This window comes from Littorina saxatilis, linkage group LG1, assembly GCF_037325665.1.
Source record: "Littorina saxatilis isolate snail1 linkage group LG1, US_GU_Lsax_2.0, whole genome shotgun sequence".
Taxonomy (NCBI): Eukaryota; Metazoa; Mollusca; class Gastropoda; order Littorinimorpha; family Littorinidae; genus Littorina; species Littorina saxatilis.
The window spans coordinates 885,230-906,970 of NC_090245.1; the positions used below are offsets into that span (position 1 = coordinate 885,230).

Sequence of the window (21,741 nt, forward strand, 5' to 3'; positions counted from 1 at the left end):
CTAACCCTTCCGTGGCACTCGTGGGGCCATGCAGACCCATAATATTTTAATTGTTCCAAATACCGTGCATAATTAATCAATTATCACTGAAATTTAATGAGCTTTTAGGAGATGATAGCTTTTTAGGTGTCTGAGGCATTTCTAAAAGCTCATTAAAGAATTCCAACTCGTTTAGGAGATATTTGCAATCAAACACCCTTCTGGGTCCGCACGGACCCACGAGTGCGTCCGTGTGTAGTCGATAACGAGTGCCGGCGAAGGCTATTTTGTTTGTTTGTTTGTTTATTTGTTGCTTAACGTCCAGCCGACTACGCAGAGCCATATCAGGACGAGGAAGGGGGGATGAAGGGGCCCACTTGTCAAGCGATTCCTGCGGCGAAGGTTAAAAGCACTTGCTAAAACCAACAAACAAATAACAAAAACACCCAATACGACAACAACCATCGATTGCTCATAAACAATGTTGACATTTGTGCATTGAACAGAACATAAACAATGTTGACATTTGTGCATTGAACAGAACATAAACAAATGATGCATGTTGTCAGACTCATACAACTGGACATTTATTTTTTTTTATATTGCAGTCCATGTAAATGAAAAAATCAGCAAAATCATTCCAGTTACTTTTGGTTTTCTTTGCTTCTCTGTCATTTCTTTTTGATTACGACACAAGAAGTATTAAAATAAGTAAGAACAAAATAAATGCTAGTAAAAGACAATAATGTCGGCAGGGACCTATATTTAGAGGTCTATGATGTCGGCAAGCAGCACCCGGTAACATGGAGAGTGACAAAAAGCTTTCACAATGTGTAATTGACAATGGAGGTTTGCCTCATCAATTAACTGTGCGAGCGCCAGTTACTTACCATACATCAATCAATCAATCAATCAATGAGGCTTATATCACGCGTATTCCGTGGGTACAGTTCTAAGCGCAGGGATTTTTTTTAAATTTTTTTTATTTTTTTTTTTATTATTTTATTTTTTTAATATTATTTTTTTATGCAATTTATATCGCGCACATATTCAAGGCGCAGGGATTTATTTATGCCGTGTGAGATGGAATTTTTTACACAATACATCACGCATTCACATCGGCCAGCAGATCGCAGCCATTTCGGCGCATATCCTACTTTTCACGGCCTATTATTCCAAGTCACACGGGTATTTGGTGGACATTTTTATCTATGCCTATACAATTTTGCCAGGAAAGACCCTTTTGTCAATCGTGGGATCTTTAACGTGCACCCCCAATGTAGTGTACACGAAGGGACCTCGGTTTTTCGTCTCATCCGAAAGACTAGCACTTGAACCCACCACCTAGGTTAGGAAAGGGGGGGAGAAAATAGCGGCCTGACCCAGGGTCGAACACGCAACCTCTCGCAAGTGCGTTACCACTCGGCCACCCATACATTAGGTTAAACGCCCATAAAACCTCTCTATACAGGCATTTACTGATTTAGACTAACAAAAACCTCGTTGGTATCCTTGGACCTCCTCTTAGTGAAGCGGGCAATGGATACTTGTAGTCGATCTCGATCTGTCAGGGTCCATCAGACTTTCTCTTTCCTCTGCGCTTTCTTCTTTTCTTTGCCTTGTTTTCCAATCTGAAACACACACACACACACAAATGATTGTAGACGCACAAACAAAATTGTTTCTTTCCAGCGAGATGGTCAAAAAAAATCAGGGTACGTAGAAGTGATTCGAAAACATTGAAATATTCGAAAAGGTACATACTTTTATAAGGTTAAGTGATAGATTTTGATTACCCTGTGGTCACCATGTTAATGATCCAGTATTTGATTATTGGCAGGTCATGTTGTTTAACGCTTTTACTGAAAGTCAAGCTTGAGTGAATCTTGCTTAAGGTTTTTCTGTGTATTTACATGACTAATCCCAGCTTAATTAGTTTGGACAACACTTTGGACGAAATTATTGCTGCTGCAGAAACATTTAATTGGCAAGTCTGTGACAGTCATCGTCTCTCTGACACCCCCCCCTCCCCCCCCCCCCTCTGTATACCCACCTTACCGACTCATATCTCCCCGATATTGCTGAAAATTAAAGTTAAATCCCTTCCCGTCCTCTGTCACATCCTCTAATTCTTTTGTTATATTTTTTCTTCTTTTTTTGTAAAAAATGTATCTTGTCTGTTTTACATTTCTAATAAAGGTATGAGCAATTCTCTGACCTTGACATCACGTGAAATCGAAATTTTCATTTAATTAATATACTTACCAACTCACATAAATAGCATTAACTTCAGTTTGATGCGTTAGACATTGAAGCACTGACCCTGGTAACAGGGGGAGATAACTCCCAAAACAAAACAAACCCTTGACAACGGGTCCCGGGAGTTACCTCCCCCCACCGGCTGCCCGCGCATGCGCTGGACATACTGCCGGTATAGTCATTCCCACTGAAACACCACCTTAAACCACACAAAGCGGGGTAGGTAGGGAGGGCATTAACTATGTGAGTTGGTAAGTATATTAATTAAATGAAAATTTGATAAGAAATTTTCGATTAAATAACATATTCTTACTACAACTCACATAAATAGCAGATTGCTACACAAGGAGGCGGGAAACTCACCTAAACCTTCGGTAGAACCTGGCCAGCTGCCACCATGGCAGGCAAACAGCTCGAGCCATCTTGCCTAGTGCTGGCAATATCACGTAGATAAAAGTTTATGAAAACGTCTTCAGACTTCCAGTATGCTGCTCTGAGCACTTCAGTCATCCTGCCTGAGCGCAAGACCGCTAGAGAGGCGGCCCAGGCTCTCGCCTCATGCGTACGAGGCGACCGTAATGGGAGAACGGAGCGTCCCCCCCCATGTGTCTGCCACCACTCATATGCTTGCCTTATAAGCCCGGCAGACCAAAGTCGTCTTAACGATATCCTTATCTCTGGCTACGTTTAACGAGATGAAAAGCAATTTCTGAGATGAAGCTCTTAACGGAGCCGTGCGAGACAGGTAAGCCCGCAGAGCCCGGACTGGGCAGTTCAAGAGGTCAGGGTCACCGCGCGGTAAAATAGAACGCAGCGACTGTATGTTCACAACAGGAGACGGCTGGTTAGGTTTTTGATTCTTTGCTAAAAACACAGGCGAAAAACGCAAGATAACCGAGCCATCTTTTTCGAAGGAAATATCCTGATTAAGTCCAGAAAGAGCGTGAACCTCGCTTCCCCGACGCGCTGACGCAAGCAAAATAAGTAGGAGAGTCTTCTTAGTAAGGTTAGACAGACTAGCCTCTTTCAAAGGTTCGAAAACCGAGGAGCGCAAAAATTCCAGTACCAGTAAGAGATCCCAGGCTGGGACAGACGTTCTGCGTGAAGCAGAGCTAAGAGCGGAACCTTTAATGACACTTGCGATCACCCCGTCCAGGGCAATAGAGCGTCCCAACTGCTTGAGGGTAGTGGAAATGGCAGAACGACGTACCCTGAGGGTAGACGCCGTCCGACCTTGGGAGGACAGCCAAGCCAAATGATTTGCAACCTGCATAGTACGTGGAGACAACGGGTTAACGCCGTTAAGACGACACCACTGGGCCCAAGCAGCCCAATGGGACGAATAAACATCAGAAGTAGATCTTCTATGCGTCTTCTGCACCAATGTCAGAGTGAGGTCTGACGCCCCAGTGCGCTTCAACGCTCTCCTGACAGAACCCAAGCGTGTAGAGCCAGGAGATGAGGGTCCCTGTGAGGGGTCCCCGACCTCGGTTGCAGAAGCTCCCCTTCTCGAAGATCGAGAGGAATGGGTGGACCGTCGGCTAGACGAAGAAGGTCCGGAAACCACGCCTGGCTCGGCCACAACGGCGCTATGAGAACCAGCCTTGGCTTCTCCAAGTCCGCCTTTCTCAGTACCTTGCTCAGCAACGGAATGGGAGGGAAGGCATAGCTACCAGATCCTTCCAGTCTATTTCCATGGCGTTGACCTCCCAAGCCTCCGGGTCGGGCACTGGAGACACGAAGACTGGGAGACGCCGAGAGAACTGGGTGGCAAACAGATCCACGAGGGGTTTGTCCACCTGCGTCCACAGACGCCGCAGTGCTTGGTGTGCAATAGTCCACTCCGAGTGCAGAATCTGCGAAGTGCGACTGAGTGAATCTGCCAAGATGTTCAGGCACCCCGGAAGGTACTTCGCTGAAATCACAATTCCCTGAAGGAACGCCCAAGCGAGAATCTCGCAAGCTCTGTTGGACAGAACCAGCGAGCGCGTACCCCCCTGCTTGTTCAGGTACGCGGCCACAGTGGTGTTGTCCGTGCGGATCAACACATGCTTGCCCCGCAACGAGGCGACAAACTCCCGAAGCCCGAGGTGCACTGCTTCCAACTCCAGAATGTTGATATGCAACGATTTCTGATCCTGGTCCCAAAGACCGGAAGCTGTGTTCCCCTCCAGATGAGCTCCCCAACCCTGAAGGGACGCATCGGTAAAAAGATGCAACTCCGGGGGGGGCAAGGAAATCGGAACGCCCTGAGCCAGCCAGGCCGAATCCAACCACTGCCTTGTTGACTCCAGGAACCATCCCTGAAGGGGAAGAGACAGATTCCAACCTTGCGAGGCTGGATCCCAGGCAGAGTTCAGAAACGCCTGAAACGGGCGTTTGTGAACTCTGCCCAGAGGAATCAGGGTAGACATCGACTCCATCTGGCCCTGGAGTGACGCCAACACCCTGACAGGCGCGTGGCGGAGGCTTGACAGAGACCTGACCAGATCCTGCAGCTTGTCTATCCTCCGCTGGGCGGGACGCACAGTCCAAGCTAGGGTGTCGAACACCATGCCCAGATAAGTGAACTCCTGAGAGGGAACCAAGTCGGACTTCCCTTGGTTCACGAAGAAACCTAAGTCTCTCGCAGTCTGCAAGACTATCTGGGTGTGCTGCCCGCACAGGGACTCTGTTGACTCAGAATCAACCAGTCGTCCAGATAAACTCTGAGACGAATCCCTTTCTGGCGCACTAACGCGCAAAGCTGGCGCACTATCATGGTGAAAATCCAGGGTGCTAAAGAAAGCCCGAACGGCAGCGCCCTGAACTGGAACACCCTGTCGCCCCACAGGAACCGCAGCCACTTTCGATCTGACCTGTGCATCAGAATGTGGAAGTACGCGTCTGTCAGATCGATGGAAGTGACCCAGTCCGACGGACGAAGGGCCTCCCTGACAGACGCTGGAGTCTCCATCTTGAACGGAACTTTCCGGAGGAAGCCGTTCAAGGGAGACAGATCCAACACCGGTCGCCAACCCCCTGACGCTTTCGGGACGACAAACAGCCTCCCGTAAAAGCCAGGGGACCGACGATCGATGACCTCTTCTACCGCTTGCTTCCGCAAGAGCAGTAGAACTTCCGCCTGAATAACGGCACAAGCCTCTGGATCGGCGGGGAACTTGAACCTGGGTGTTGTCCTGGTTAGAGGGGCCTTGTCCTCCAACCAGAGCAACCGGAACCCCGATCGAACCACTCCCGTAACCCAAGAGTTGCTCGTAAGAGCCAACCAAGCTGGAACGGCCCTTGAGAGGCCGCCCGCTACCAAAGGGGTAGGGGCTAGGGGAGTGGCTGGATCGGGGAGCCTTCATTGGGGGTTAGGCTTGCCACCTGACCCCTTCTTCCCGAAGGAAGGTCTCTTATTGTAGGGGCGAGAACGGCTGCCGCCCCTGTGCGACCTCGTCTTCTGTCCAGAGCCGCGAGAAGATGAAGGCGGCGCCGAACCACCTTTTTTCTGACCCTGCTTAAGGGCAAGCTCAGACAGCTTAACAAAATGCAAGTCCTTCGCATATTGAGACTCTCGCCTGAGAGCCTCAAGAGACTCAGGACCCAGTAGGCTCTGACTCGCGAAAGGAGAAACTTTCAAAGCCTCAACAGTGGCTTTATCCGACAGTCTCGAGTCCTTCAACAGAGCTTCGCGACGCCACATCACGGCCTGCGTGTACAACTTGGCCGAAGTTGCGGTCTGCTCAGCTACGATCTTAGCAAGAGCTGCTAACAAAGTTACAACATCTTCTTCCACCGCGTCGTCCCGGAACTTAAAGGGCTCCAGCGACACAGAGATGGATCTGGACAACGCTCTAATAAGAGTGTCAGACACGGAAGACAATTCGAGAGAAACTCTCCCAGCTTCCTCAATCGCGATCACGCCGGCTTCGGTACAGACTGAAGGCCTCTCCTTCTTGTACCCATCCTTCCGTAAGTTCGCCAGCTCCGGAGTGACCTGAAGCGGGGAACTCGGAAGCGCGAAAGAATCGATCAAATGAACAGGCTTCCCGTACAGCCTAGGTTTACGGTTCAAATCCGCCGGCATGCGAGAACAATCACTCGGCGATGCCAACCAATTTTGAACAGACTCCGGCGCATCCCCATGTGCAGTTAAAAGAGGAACGATGCTATCGGAATTGGCACCCAGGACCCTAGCCATCTGATAGGCTATAGAGGGAGACTCCCGAAACCGGAAGCGGACACCAGCCTCACTGTCCCCCCGGAAATCGCCAAACGCGGAAGGAGGTGCTGCTAGCCGTGAAGACGAAGTTGACACCCCCTCCGCAAAATATCTAGAGGTAACCTCAGCGGCGGCACTCAGCGCGCGTGAGAAACTCCTCTCAACCCGAAAGTTGTGTTCCGCCTCAGAAGAGTCGCCACAATCTTCGTCAACATCCCCATCATCAACAAAGATGTCCGATGAAGACCGATCATGACCGGAACCATCATTGTCCCTAAACGGAACTGATGAACTCGTCGTACCGGAACCCTGTGTAACCACACCAAGGGGAACCGGTATAGCCGAGCTGCTACCACTGGTAGCTGGCAATCCGGAAGGAAAGGCGACCGGAAACACACCTGTGCTTTGACCGGAAGCCGACCCAACCTGTCCCCCGCCGACCACAGCCGCCTGAGCGGAAGTGAAGGCAGGAAACGGATTGCCGTTACCACCAACGACCGGAACCCCCGTAGGCTGTGAACCGGAAGTCGATGGTAACGAAATGAAAGTGCCACGATCTCTCGGAAGAGATCCTGTGGCCGGAAATCCCTTTGCCGAAGCAGTTGAACCCGAGTACGAGGGACCGGACGTACCGGCCCCAGCGTCAAGGGTGGAATAACCGTCGAGATGAGCAGCACGCATTTGCGCCGAACACCCCGAACTTCCACGAACACGTACCTGATCGGCCGAAGCCGAAAGCTGAGGATCAGCAACGTCCGCCGACGTAATCGTAGCAGAAGGAAGAATCCTCGACAAAGAGGCAGCGTTGCCAACCCCTGGAGGCAAAGCTGGAATGGTGGAGTAAGACACACCCCTGTCAGTTGCCAGCATCTCCCTCATTTGATCCTTGAAAGTAGAAAAAAGAGCAAACAATTCATCGCGCGAGACCGCCTGGGTCTCTTTCTCCTGCGGCGACAACACAGGCATGCTAGCAGGAGGATCAATCGAAACACGCAACGACTCCTTGCTCACCGGATCAAACACACTGACCAGAGGTCGTTTCGCCGGCGAACCTTTATCTTTATCTTTCGAACGCGACTTCTTAGATTTACTTTTAGACGAAGACGCAGACCCAGAACTGCCCAGCGGCGACCCCACCGGTACCTGCTTGGCAGAGCTCTTCCCCTTGTCCGCCATCGAAATGACAAGTCACAACGAGAAAATTTCGCAAAAATAATACAAAATTCTAAAATGCAAATGGCGGCATGCACCCGTAACACCGGGCACTGCCTACACTAGGTTGAAGTAACAAAAAACTCCAGAAATCGGAGTCAAAAGTTCCGCAACCGGCAGACAAAACAAAAATGCAAATGGCGGCATGCGCTTGTAACACAGCGCTCTGCCTACAGTAGGTTGAGACAACAAAAGACCCCAGAAATCGGAGCAAAAAGTTTCACAACCCAAAAATAATCAAGCAAAAGAAGGCAGGCACCTAAACAACGGTGCTCCTACCTGAAAGCGCCAAGTTGACGAACAGAAAAACTTCGTAAGACGAAGTGCAAAATTTCAACAACAATTACAAAATGCAAATGGCGGCCGGCACCAGCTAACAGTGCCCTGACCGTTATAAGCCAAGTTGAGAAGAACAAGAAACTCCGACAAGTTAGAGTCAAGTTCCCCAACAAAATACACTTTGCAAATGGCGGCAAGGCAAAACAAGATAAACAAGAAAGATCTCACCGTAGTAGAGGCAAGAAGCGTTCAGACTTCAAAGGGTCAACGGCCTACCGTGGCAGGCCAGCGGCTGAAGAAAACAGCCAGAGTGCAAACACGTCTATTCGCTAGCGTGTTGAAGAAGGGAATGACTATACCGGCAGTATGTCCAGCGCATGCGCGGGCAGCCGGTGGGGGGGAGGTAACTCCCGGGACCCGTTGTCAAGGGTTTGTTTTGTTTTGGGAGTTATCTCCCCCTGTTACCAGGGTCAGTGCTTCAATGTCTAACGCATCAAACTGAAGTTAATGCTATTTATGTGAGTTGTAGTAAGAATATGTTATTTAATAATATTTCCTATCTAGATGTACATATTTATTACCACACTTAATATAAGCTTAGCTTGTTGTGTGGTCACAAATGTCTATATCGTATACAGTATATACATGCCACCCTGTATTTCTTTAATAAAATCTTGTTTAAACAAAGTGATTCTTTTTTCTACAAAGCTTTTCATTGGCCAGAACTCATGCCAGTTGTGTCCCTTGACGTTGGTGATGGGTAACTTCCCTTCTCAAATGTGCACATTTTTCTCTCTATTTTTTTATTTTTACATTAAAAAAGGTGTAAGGTTTCGGTGGTAAAACCAGGGTTGGTTGGGGAACTGAAAACTTGTAGTTTATTTTGTATGCCTTAACATTACAAATGAGACATAAGACGATAACACATTTGAATGAAGGTTTTATTTTGTGAGGTTAAGAAAAATGTGTCACTCACTTTGACCCATTGTTGTTCGTGTGGAACGTTTGATCCATCCTGCAGACATCTGTCTTTTGTAGCCGCTACAAAAATCAAACATAAGCGTTATAACTTAAAGTGCAATGTATCAAACATAAGTGTTATAACTTAAAGTGCAATGTATCAAACATAAGTGTTATAACTTAAAGTGCAATGTATCCAGCATAAGCTATTTGGGACAGACAAAAGAACAAAGCATGCTGCCAAAATAGATGGTGACATTCAATGTGAGAAGCACTGAAAGACATTCAATGTGAGAAGCACCGAAAGACATTCAATGTGAGAAGCACCGAAAGACATTCAATGTGAGAAGCACCGAAAGACATTCAATGTGAGAAGCACCGAAAGACATTCAATGTGAGAAGGACTGAAAGACATTCAATGTGAGAAGCACTGAAAGACATTCAATGTGACAAGGACTGAAAGACATTCAATGTGAGAAGGACCGAAAGACATTCAATGTGAGAAGCACTGAAAGACATTCAATGTGACAAGGACTGAAAGACATTCAATGTGAGAAGCACCGAAAGACATTCAATGTGAGAAGGACTGAAAGACATTCAATGTGACAAGGACTGAAAGACATTCAATGTGAGAAGGACTGAAAGACATTCAATGTGAGAAGCACTGAAAGACATTCAATGTGACAAGGACTGAAAGACATTCAATGTGAGAAGGACTGAAAGACATTCAATGTGAGAAGGACTGAAAGACATTCAATGTGAGAAGCACTGAAAGACATTCAATGTGAGAAGCACTGAAAGACATTCAATGTGAAAAGGACTGAAAGACATTCAATGTGAAAAGGACTGAAAGACATTCAATGTGAGAAGCACTGAAAGACATTCAATGTGAGAAGCACCGAAAGACATTCAATGTGACAAGGACTGAAAGACATTCAATGTGACAAGGACTGAAAGACATTCAATGTGAGAAGGACTGAAAGACATTCAATGTGAGAAGGACTGAAAGACATTCAATGTGAGAAGCACTGAAAGACATTCAATGTGAGAAGCACCGAAAGACATTCAATGTGAGAAGCACCGAAAGACATTCAATGTGAGAAGCACTGAAAGACATTCAATGTGAGAAGCACTGAAAGACATTCAATGTGAGAAGCACCGAAAGACATTCAATGTGAGAAGCACTGAAAGACATTCAATGTGAGAAGCACTGAAAGACATTCAATGTGAGAAGCACCGAAAGACATTCAATGTGAGAAGCACCGAAAGACATTCAATGTGAGAAGCACTGAAAGACATTCAATGTGAGAAGCACTGAAAGACATTCAATGTGAGAAGCACCGAAAGACATTCAATGTGACAAGGACTGAAAGACATTCAATGTGAAAAGCACTGAAAGACATTCAATGTGAAAAGGACTGAAAGACATTCAACGTGAGAAGCACTGAAAGACATTCAATGTGAGAAGCACTGAAAGACATTCAATGTGACAAGGACTGAAAGACATTCAACGTGAGAAGGACCGAAAGACATTCAATGTGAGAAGCACTGAAAGACATTCAATGTGAAAAGGACTGAAAGACATTCAATGTGAGAAGGACTGAAAGACATTCAATGTGAGAAGCACTGAAAGACATTCAATGTGAGAAGCACTGAAAGACATTCAATGTGAGAAGCACTGAAAGACATTCAATGTGAGAAGCACCGAAAGACATTCAATGTGACAAGGACTGAAAGACATTCAATGTGAGAAGCACCGAAAGACATTCAATGTGAGAAGCACCGAAAGACATTCAATGTGAGAAGCACTGAAAGACATTCAATGTGAGAAGCACTGAAAGACATTCAATGTGAGAAGCACCGAAAGACATTCAATGTGACAAGGACTGAAAGACATTCAATGTGACAAGGACTGAAAGACATTCAATGTGAGAAGCACTGAAAGACATTCAATGTGAGAAGCACTGAAAGACATTCAATGTGAGAAGCACCGAAAGACATTCAATGTGACAAGGACTGAAAGACATTCAATGTGAGAAGCACCGAAAGACATTCAATGTGACAAGGACTGAAAGACATTCAATGTGACAAGGACTGAAAGACATTCAATGTGAGAAGCACCGAAAGACATTCAATGTGAGAAGCACTGAAAGACATTCAATGTGAGAAGCACCGAAAGACATTCAATGTGAGAAGCACCGAAAGACATTCAATGTGAGAAGCACCGAAAGACATTCAATGTGAGAAGCACCGAAAGACATTCAATGTGAAAAGGACTGAAAGACATTCAATGTGACAAGGACTGAAAGACATTCAACGTGAGAAGGACTGAAAGACATTCAATGTGACAAGGACTGAAAGACATTCAATGTGAGAAGCACTGAAAGACATTCAATGTGAGAAGGACTGAAAGACATTCAATGTGACAAGGACTGAAAGACATTCAACGTGAGAAGGACTGAAAGACATTCAATGTGACAAGGACTGAAAGACATTCAATGTGAGAAGCACTGAAAGACATTCAACGTGAGAAGCACTGAAAGACATTCAATGTGAGAAGGACTGAAAGACATTCAATGTGACAAGGACTGAAAGACATTCAATGTGAGAAGGACTGAAAGACATTCAATGTGAGAAGCACCGAAAGACATTCAATGTGAGAAGCACTGAAAGACATTCAATGTGAGAAGGACCGAAAGACATTCAATGTGACAAGGACTGAAAGACATTCAATGTGAGAAGGACTGAAAGACATTCAATGTGAGAAGCACCGAAAGACATTCAATGTGAGAAGCACTGAAAGACATTCAATGTGAGAAGGACCGAAAGACATTCAATGTGACAAGGACTGAAAGACATTCAATGTGAGAAGGACCGAAAGACATTCAATGTGACAAGGACTGAAAGACATTCAATGTGACAAGGACTGAAAGACATTCAATGTGAGAAGCACCGAAAGACATTCAATGTGAGAAGCACTGAAAGACATTCAATGTGAGAAGGACTGAAAGACATTCAATGTGAGAAGGACTGAAAGACATTCAACGTGAAAAGCACCGAAAGACATTCAATGTGAGAAGCACTGAAAGACATTCAATGTGAGAAGCACCGAAAGACATTCAATGTGAGAAGCACTGAAAGACATTCAATGTGAGAAGCACCGAAAGACATTCAATGTGAGAAGCACTGAAAGACATTCAATGTGAGAAGCACCGAAAGACATTCAATGTGAGAAGGACTGAAAGACATTCAATGTGAGAAGCACCGAAAGACATTCAACGTGAGAAGCACTGAAAGACATTCAATGTGACAAGGACTGAAAGACATTCAATGTGAGAAGCACCGAAAGACATTCAATGTGAGAAGCACCGAAAGACATTCAATGTGAGAAGGACTGAAAGACATTCAATGTGAGAAGCACCGAAAGACATTCAATGTGAGAAGGACTGAAAGACATTCAATGTGACAAGGACTGAAAGACATTCAATGTGAGAAGCACTGAAAGACATTCAATGTGACAAGGACTGAAAGACATTCAATGTGAAAAGGACTGAAAGACATTCAATGTGACAAGGACTGAAAGACATTCAACGTGAGAAGCACTGAAAGACATTCAATGTGAGAAGCACCGAAAGACATTCAATGTGAGAAGCACCGAAAGACATTCAATGTGAGAAGGACTGAAAGACATTCAATGTGAGAAGCACTGAAAGACATTCAATGTGAGAAGGACTGAAAGACATTCAATGTGAGAAGCACCGAAAGACATTCAATGTGAGAAGCACCGAAAGACATTCAATGTGAGAAGGACTGAAAGACATTCAATGTGAGAAGCACCGAAAGACATTCAATGTGAGAAGCACCGAAAGACATTCAATGTGAGAAGCACCGAAAGACATTCAATGTGAGAAGGACTGAAAGACATTCAATGTGAGAAGCACTGAAAGACATTCAATGTGAGAAGGACTGAAAGACATTCAATGTGACAAGGACTGAAAGACATTCAATGTGAGAAGCACCGAAAGACATTCAATGTGAGAAGCACCGAAAGACATTCAATGTGAGAAGGACTGAAAGACATTCAATGTGAGAAGGACTGAAAGACATTCAATGTGAGAAGCACTGAAAGACATTCAATGTGAGAAGCACCGAAAGACATTCAATGTGAGAAGGACTGAAAGACATTCAATGTGAGAAGCACCGAAAGACATTCAATGTGAGAAGCACTGAAAGACATTCAATGTGACAAGGACTGAAAGACATTCAATGTGAAAAGGACTGAAAGACATTCAATGTGAGAAGCACTGAAAGACATTCAATGTGACAAGGACTGAAAGACATTCAATGTGAGAAGCACTGAAAGACATTCAACGGGAGAAGCACCGAAAGACATTCAATGTGAGAAGGACTGAAAGACATTCAATGTGAGAAGCACTGAAAGACATTCAATGTGAGAAGCACCGAAAGACATTCAATGTGAGAAGCACCGAAAGACATTCAATGTGAGAAGCACCGAAAGACATTCAATGTGAGAAGCACTGAAAGACATTCAATGTGAGAAGGACTGAAAGACATTCAATGTGAGAAGCACTGAAAGACATTCAATGTGAGAAGGACTGAAAGACATTCAATGTGAGAAGCACCGAAAGACATTCAATGTGAGAAGCACCGAAAGACATTCAATGTGAGAAGCACTGAAAGACATTCAATGTGAGAAGGACTGAAAGACATTCAATGTGAGAAGCACTGAAAGACATTCAACGGGAGAAGCACTGAAAGACATTCAACGGGAGAAGCACTGAAAGACATTCAATGTGAGAAGCACTGAAAGACATTCAATGTGAGAAGCACCGAAAGACATTCAATGTGAGAAGGACTGAAAGACATTCAATGTGAGAAGCACTGAAAGACATTCAATGTGAGAAGCACTGAAAGACATTCAATGTGAGAAGCACCGAAAGACATTCAATGTGAGAAGCACCGAAAGACATTCAATGTGAGAAGGACTGAAAGACATTCAATGTGAGAAGCACTGAAAGACATTCAATGTGAGAAGCACCGAAAGACATTCAATGTGAGAAGCACTGAAAGACATTCAATGTGAGAAGCACTGAAAGACATTCAATGTGAGAAGGACTGAAAGACATTCAATGTGAGAAGGACTGAAAGACATTCAATGTGACAAGGACTGAAAGACATTCAATGTGAGAAGCACTGAAAGACATTCAATGTGACAAGGACTGAAAGACATTCAATGTGAGAAGCACCGAAAGACATTCAATGTGAGAAGGACCGAAAGACATTCAATGTGAGAAGCACTGAAAGACATTCAATGTGAGAAGGACTGAAAGACATTCAACGTGAGAAGGACTGAAAGACATTCAATGTGAGAAGCACCGAAAGACATTCAATGTGAGAAGGACTGAAAGACATTCAATGTGAGAAGCACCGAAAGACATTCAATGTGAGAAGCACCGAAAGACATTCAATGTGACAAGGACTGAAAGACATTCAATGTGAGAAGGACTGAAAGACATTCAATGTGAGAAGCACCGAAAGACATTCAATGTGACAAGGACCGAAAGACATTCAATGTGAGAAGGACTGAAAGACATTCAATGTGAGAAGCACTGAAAGACATTCAATGTGACAAGGACTGAAAGACATTCAATGTGAGAAGCACCGAAAGACATTCAATGTGACAAGGACTGAAAGACATTCAATGTGAGAAGGACTGAAAGACATTCAATGTGAGAAGCACTGAAAGACATTCAATGTGAGAAGCACTGAAAGACATTCAATGTGAAAAGGACTGAAAGACATTCAATGTGAGAAGCACTGAAAGACATTCAATGTGAGAAGCACTGAAAGACATTCAATGTGAGAAGCACTGAAAGACATTCAATGTGAGAAGCACCGAAAGACATTCAATGTGAGAAGCACTGAAAGACATTCAATGTGAGAAGGACTGAAAGACATTCAATGTGAGAAGGACTGAAAGACATTCAATGTGAGAAGGACTGAAAGACATTCAATGTGAGAAGCACTGAAAGACATTCAATGTGAGAAGCACTGAAAGACATTCAATGTGAGAAGGACTGAAAGACATTCAATGTGAGAAGCACTGAAAGACATTCAACGGGAGAAGCACCGAAAGACATTCAATGTGAGAAGCACCGAAAGACATTCAATGTGAGAAGGACTGAAAGACATTCAATGTGAAAAGCACTGAAAGACATTCAATGTGAGAAGCACTGAAAGACATTCAACGGGAGAAGCACTGAAAGACATTCAACGGGAGAAGCACCGAAAGACATTCAATGTGAGAAGCACCGAAAGACATTCAATGTGAGAAGGACTGAAAGACATTCAATGTGAAAAGCACTGAAAGACATTCAATGTGAGAAGGACTGAAAGACATTCAATGTGAAAAGCACTGAAAGACATTCAATGTGAGAAGGACTGAAAGACATTCAACGGGAGAAGCACTGAAAGACATTCAATGTGAGAAGGACTGAAAGACATTCAATGTGACAAGGACTGAAAGACATTCAATGTGAGAAGCACCGAAAGACATTCAATGTGAGAAGCACCGAAAGACATTCAATGTGAGAAGGACTGAAAGACATTCAATGTGAGAAGCACCGAAAGACATTCAATGTGAGAAGCACCGAAAGACATTCAATGTGAGAAGGACTGAAAGACATTCAATGTGAAAAGCACTGAAAGACATTCAATGTGAGAAGCACCGAAAGACATTCAATGTGAGAAGCACTGAAAGACATTCAATGTGAAAAGCACCGAAAGACATTCAATGTGAGAAGCACCGAAAGACATTCAATGTGACAAGGACTGAAAGACATTCAATGTGACAAGGACTGAAAGACATTCAATGTGACAAGGACTGAAAGACATTCAATGTGAAAAGGACTGAAAGACATTCAACGTGAGAAGCACCGAAAGACATTCAATGTGAGAAGCACTGAAAGACATTCAATGTGAGAAGCACCGAAAGACATTCAACGTGAAAAGGACTGAAAGACATTCAATGTGAGAAGCACTGAAAGACATTCAATGTGAGAAGCACCGAAAGACATTCAATGTGAGAAGGACTGAAAGACATTCAATGTGAGAAGCACCGAAAGACATTCAATGTGAGAAGCACCGAAAGACATTCAATGTGAGAAGCACCGAAAGACATTCAATGTGAGAAGGACTGAAAGACATTCAATGTGAGAAGCACCGAAAGACATTCAATGTGAGAAGCACCGAAAGACATTCAATGTGAGAAGCACCGAAAGACATTCAATGTGAGAAGCACTGAAAGACATTCAATGTGAGAAGGACTGAAAGACATTCAATGTGAGAAGGACTGAAAGACATTCAATGTGAGAAGGACTGAAAGACATTCAATGTGAGAAGCACTGAAAGACATTCAATGTGAGAAGGACTGAAAGACATTCAACGTGAGAAGGACTGAAAGACATTCAATGTGAGAAGGACCGAAAGACATTCAATGTGAGAAGCACTGAAAGACATTCAATGTGAGAAGCACCGAAAGACATTCAATGTGAGAAGCACTGAAAGACATTCAATGTGAAAAGCACCGAAAGACATTCAATGTGAGAAGCACCGAAAGACATTCAATGTGACAAGGACTGAAAGACATTCAATGTGACAAGGACTGAAAGACATTCAATGTGACAAGGACTGAAAGACATTCAATGTGACAAGGACTGAAAGACATTCAATGTGAGAAGGACTGAAAGACATTCAACGTGAGAAGGACTGAAAGACATTCAATGTGAGAAGGACCGAAAGACATTCAATGTGAGAAGCACTGAAAGACATTCAATGTGAGAAGCACCGAAAGACATTCAATGTGAGAAGCACTGAAAGACATTCAATGTGAAAAGCACCGAAAGACATTCAATGTGAGAAGCACCGAAAGACATTCAATGTGACAAGGACTGAAAGACATTCAATGTGACAAGGACTGAAAGACATTCAATGTGACAAGGACTGAAAGACATTCAATGTGACAAGGACTGAAAGACATTCAATGTGAGAAGGACTGAAAGACATTCAATGTGAGAAGCACTGAAAGACATTCAATGTGAGAAGGACTGAAAGACATTCAACGTGAGAAGGACTGAAAGACATTCAATGTGAGAAGCACTGAAAGACATTCAATGTGACAAGGACCGAAAGACATTCAATGTGAGAAGGACTGAAAGACATTCAATGTGACAAGGACTGAAAGACATTCAATGTGAGAAGCACCGAAAGACATTCAATGTGAGAAGCACTGAAAGACATTCAATGTGACAAGGACCGAAAGACATTCAACGTGAGAAGCACTGAAAGACATTCAATGTGAGAAGCACCGAAAGACATTCAATGTGAGAAGCACCGAAAGACATTCAATGTGAGAAGCACCGAAAGACATTCAATGTGAGAAGCACTGAAAGACATTCAACGGGAGAAGCACCGAAAGACATTCAATGTGAGAAGGACTGAAAGACATTCAACGTGAGAAGGACTGAAAGACATTCAATGTGAGAAGGACTGAAAGACATTCAATGTGAGAAGCACCGAAAGACATTCAATGTGAGAAGCACCGAAAGACATTCAATGTGAGAAGCACTGAAAGACATTCAATGTGAGAAGGACTGAAAGACATTCAATGTGAGAAGCACCGAAAGACATTCAATGTGAGAAGGACTGAAAGACATTCAATGTGAGAAGCACCGAAAGACATTCAATGTGAGAAGGACTGAAAGACATTCAATGTGAGAAGGACTGAAAGACATTCAATGTGAGAAGGACTGAAAGACATTCAATGTGAGAAGGACTGAAAGACATTCAATGTGAGAAGCACTGAAAGACATTCAATGTGAGAAGGACTGAAAGACATTCAACGTGAGAAGCACCGAAAGACATTCAATGTGAGAAGCACTGAAAGACATTCAATGTGAGAAGCACTGAAAGACATTCAATGTGAGAAGGACTGAAAGACATTCAACGTGAGAAGCACCGAAAGACATTCAATGTGAGAAGCACTGAAAGACATTCAATGTGAGAAGCACTGAAAGACATTCAATGTGAGAAGGACTGAAAGACATTCAATGTGAGAAGGACTGAAAGACATTCAATGTGACAAGGACTGAAAGACATTCAATGTGAGAAGCACTGAAAGACATTCAATGTGAGAAGGACTGAAAGACATTCAATGTGAGAAGGACTGAAAGACATTCAATGTGACAAGGACTGAAAGACATTCAATGTGAGAAGGACTGAAAGACATTCAATGTGACAAGGACTGAAAGACATTCAATGTGAGAAGCACCGAAAGACATTCAATGTGAGAAGCACCGAAAGACATTCAATGTGAGAAGCACTGAAAGACATTCAATGTGAGAAGGACCGAAAGACATTCAATGTGAGAAGGACTGAAAGACATTCAATGTGAGAAGCACCGAAAGACATTCAATGTGAGAAGCACTGAAAGACATTCAATGTGAGAAGCACCGAAAGACATTCAATGTGAGAAGGACCGAAAGACATTCAATGTGAGAAGGACTGAAAGACATTCAATGTGAGAAGCACTGAAAGACATTCAATGTGAGAAGGACCGAAAGACATTCAATGTGAGAAGGACTGAAAGACATTCAATGTGAGAAGCACTGAAAGACATTCAATGTGAGAAGGACCGAAAGACATTCAATGTGAGAAGGACTGAAAGACATTCAATGTGAGAAGCACTGAAAGACATTCAATGTGAGAAGGACTGAAAGACATTCAATGTGAGAAGGACTGAAAGACATTCAATGTGAGAAGGACTGAAAGACATTCAATGTGAGAAGGACTGAAAGACATTCAATGTGAGAAGGACTGAAAGACATTCAATGTGAGAAGGACTGAAAGACATTCAATGTGACAAGGACTGAAAGACATTCAATGTGAGAAGCACCGAAAGACATTCAATGTGAGAAGCACTGAAAGACATTCAATGTGAAAAGGACTGAAAGACATTCAATGTGAGAAGGACTGAAAGACATTCAACGTGACAAGGACTGAAAGACATTCAATGTAAGAAGGACTGAAAGACATTCAATGTGAGAAGCACCGAAAGACATTCAATGTGAGAAGCACTGAAAGACATTCAATGTGAGAAGGACTGAAAGACATTCAATGTGAAAAGGACTGAAAGACATTCAATGTGAGAAGCACTGAAAGACATTCAATGTGAGAAGCACTGAAAGACATTCAATGTGAGAAGCACTGAAAGACATTCAATGTGAGAAGCACTGAAAGACATTCAATGTGAGAAGGACTGAAAGACATTCAATGTGAAAAGGACTGAAAGACATTCAATGTGACAAGGACTGAAAGACATTCAATGTGAAAAGCACCGAAAGACATTCAATGTGAGAAGCACTGAAAGACATTCAATGTGAGAAGGACTGAAAGACATTCAATGTGAGAAGCACCGAAAGACATTCAATGTGAGAAGCACCGAAAGACATTCAATGTGACAAGGACTGAAAGACATTCAATGTGAGAAGCACCGAAAGACATTCAATGTGACAAGGACTGAAAGACATTCAATGTGAGAAGCACTGAAAGACATTCAATGTGAGAAGCACCGAAAGACATTCAATGTGAGAAGCACTGAAAGACATTCAATGTGAGAAGCACCGAAAGACATTCAATGTGACAAGGACTGAAAGACATTCAATGTGAGAAGCACCGAAAGACATTCAATGTGACAAGGACTGAAAGACATTCAATGTGAGAAGCACTGAAAGACATTCAATGTGAGAAGCACCGAAAGACATTCAATGTGAGAAGCACTGAAAGACATTCAATGTGAGAAGCACCGAAAGACATTCAATGTGAGAAGGACTGAAAGACATTCAATGTGAGAAGCACCGAAAGACATTCAATGTGAGAAGGACTGAAAGACATTCAATGTGAGAAGCACTGAAAGACATTCAATGTGAGAAGCACTGAAAGACATTCAATGTGAGAAGCACCGAAAGACATTCAATGTGAGAAGCACCGAAAGACATTCAATGTGAGAAGCACCGAAAGACATTCAATGTGAGAAGCACCGAAAGACATTCAATGTGACAAGGACTGAAAGACATTCAATGTGAGAAGGACTGAAAGACATTCAATGTGAGAAGCACCGAAAGACATTCAATGTGAGAAGCACTGAAAGACATTCAATGTGAGAAGCACTGAAAGACATTCAATGTGAGAAGCACTGAAAGACATTCAATGTGAGAAGCACTGAAAGACATTCAATGTGAGAAGCACCGAAAGACATTCAATGTGAGAAGGACTGAAAGACATTCAATGTGAGAAGCACCGAAAGACATTCAATGTGAGAAGGACTGAAAGACATTCAATGTGAGAAGCACTGAAAGACATTCAATGTGAGAAGCACTGAAAGACATTCAATGTGAGAAGCACCGAAAGACATTCAATGTGAGAAGCACCGAAAGACATTCAATGTGAGAAGCACCGAAAGACATTCAATGTGAGAAGCACCGAAAGACATTCAATGTGACAAGGACTGAAAGACATTCAATGTGAGAAGCACTGAAAGACATTCAATGTGAGAAGCACTGAAAGACATTCAATGTGAGAAGCACCGAAAGACATTCAATGTGAGAAGCACCGAAAGACATTCAATGTGAGAAGCACCGAAAGACATTCAATGTGAGAAGCACCGAAAGACATTCAATGTGAGAAGGACTGAAAGACATTCAATGTGAGAAGCACTGAAAGACATTCAATGTGAGAAGCACTGAAAGACATTCAATGTGAGAAGCACCGAAAGACATTCAATGTGAGAAGCACCGAAAGACATTCAATGTGAGAAGCACCGAAAGACATTCAATGTGAGAAGCACCGAAAGACATTCAATGTGAGAAGCACCGAAAGACATTCAATGTGAGAAGCACCGAAAGACATTCAATGTGAGAAGCACCGAAAGACATTCAATGTGACAAGGACTGAAAGACATTCAATGTGAGAAGCACCGAAAGACATTCAATGTGAGAAGCACCGAAAGACATTCAATGTGAGAAGCACCGAAAGACATTCAACGTGAGAAGCACTGAAAGACATTCAATGTGAGAAGCACCGAAAGACATTCAATGTGAGAAGCACCGAAAGACATTCAACGTGAGAAGCACCGAAAGACATTCAATGTGAGAAGCACCGAAAGACATTCAATGTGAGAAGCACCGAAAGACATTCAATGTGAGAAGGACTGAAAGACATTCAATGTGAGAAGCACTGAAAGACATTCAATGTGAGAAGGACTGAAAGACATTCAACGTGAGAAGCACTGAAAGACATTCAACGGGAGAAGCACTGAAAGACATTCAATGTGAGAAGCACCGAAAGACATTCAATGTGAGAAGGACTGAAAGACATTCAATGTGAGAAGCACCGAAAGACATTCAATGTGAGAAGCACCGAAAGACATTCAATGTGAGAAGCACCGAAAGACATTCAATGTGAGAAGCACTGAAAGACATTCAATGTGACAAGGACTGAAAGACATTCAATGTGAGAAGCACTGAAAGACATTCAATGTGAGAAGCACTGAAAGACATTCAATGTGAGAAGGACTGAAAGACATTCAATGTGAGAAGCACTGAAAGACATTCAATGTGAGAAGGACTGAAAGACATTCAATGTGAGAAGCACCGAAAGACATTCAATGTGAGAAGCACTGAAAGACATTCAATGTGAGAAGGACTGAAAGACATTCAATGTGAGAAGGACTGAAAGACATTCAATGTGAGAAGCACCGAAAGACATTC

The 21,741-nt window shown here is 43.5% G+C and overlaps 1 protein-coding gene across 1 annotated transcript in view; it reads right to left on the minus strand.

Moving 5' to 3' along the window:
• Positions 1–388: 388 nt before the first annotated feature.
• The window catches only part of LOC138959178 (uncharacterized), a 29,622-nt gene continuing 8,269 nt past the window's right edge, over positions 389–21,741 (minus strand). Inside the window, exons 5-6 of the mRNA XM_070330559.1 lie at positions 8,913–8,977; positions 389–1,610 (exon numbers count right to left, since the gene is read on the minus strand). Coding sequence (XP_070186660.1) covers positions 1,557–1,610; positions 8,913–8,977 — 119 coding nt within the window. The 3' untranslated portion in view covers positions 389–1,556. The remainder of the gene's footprint in view (positions 1,611–8,912; positions 8,978–21,741) is intronic.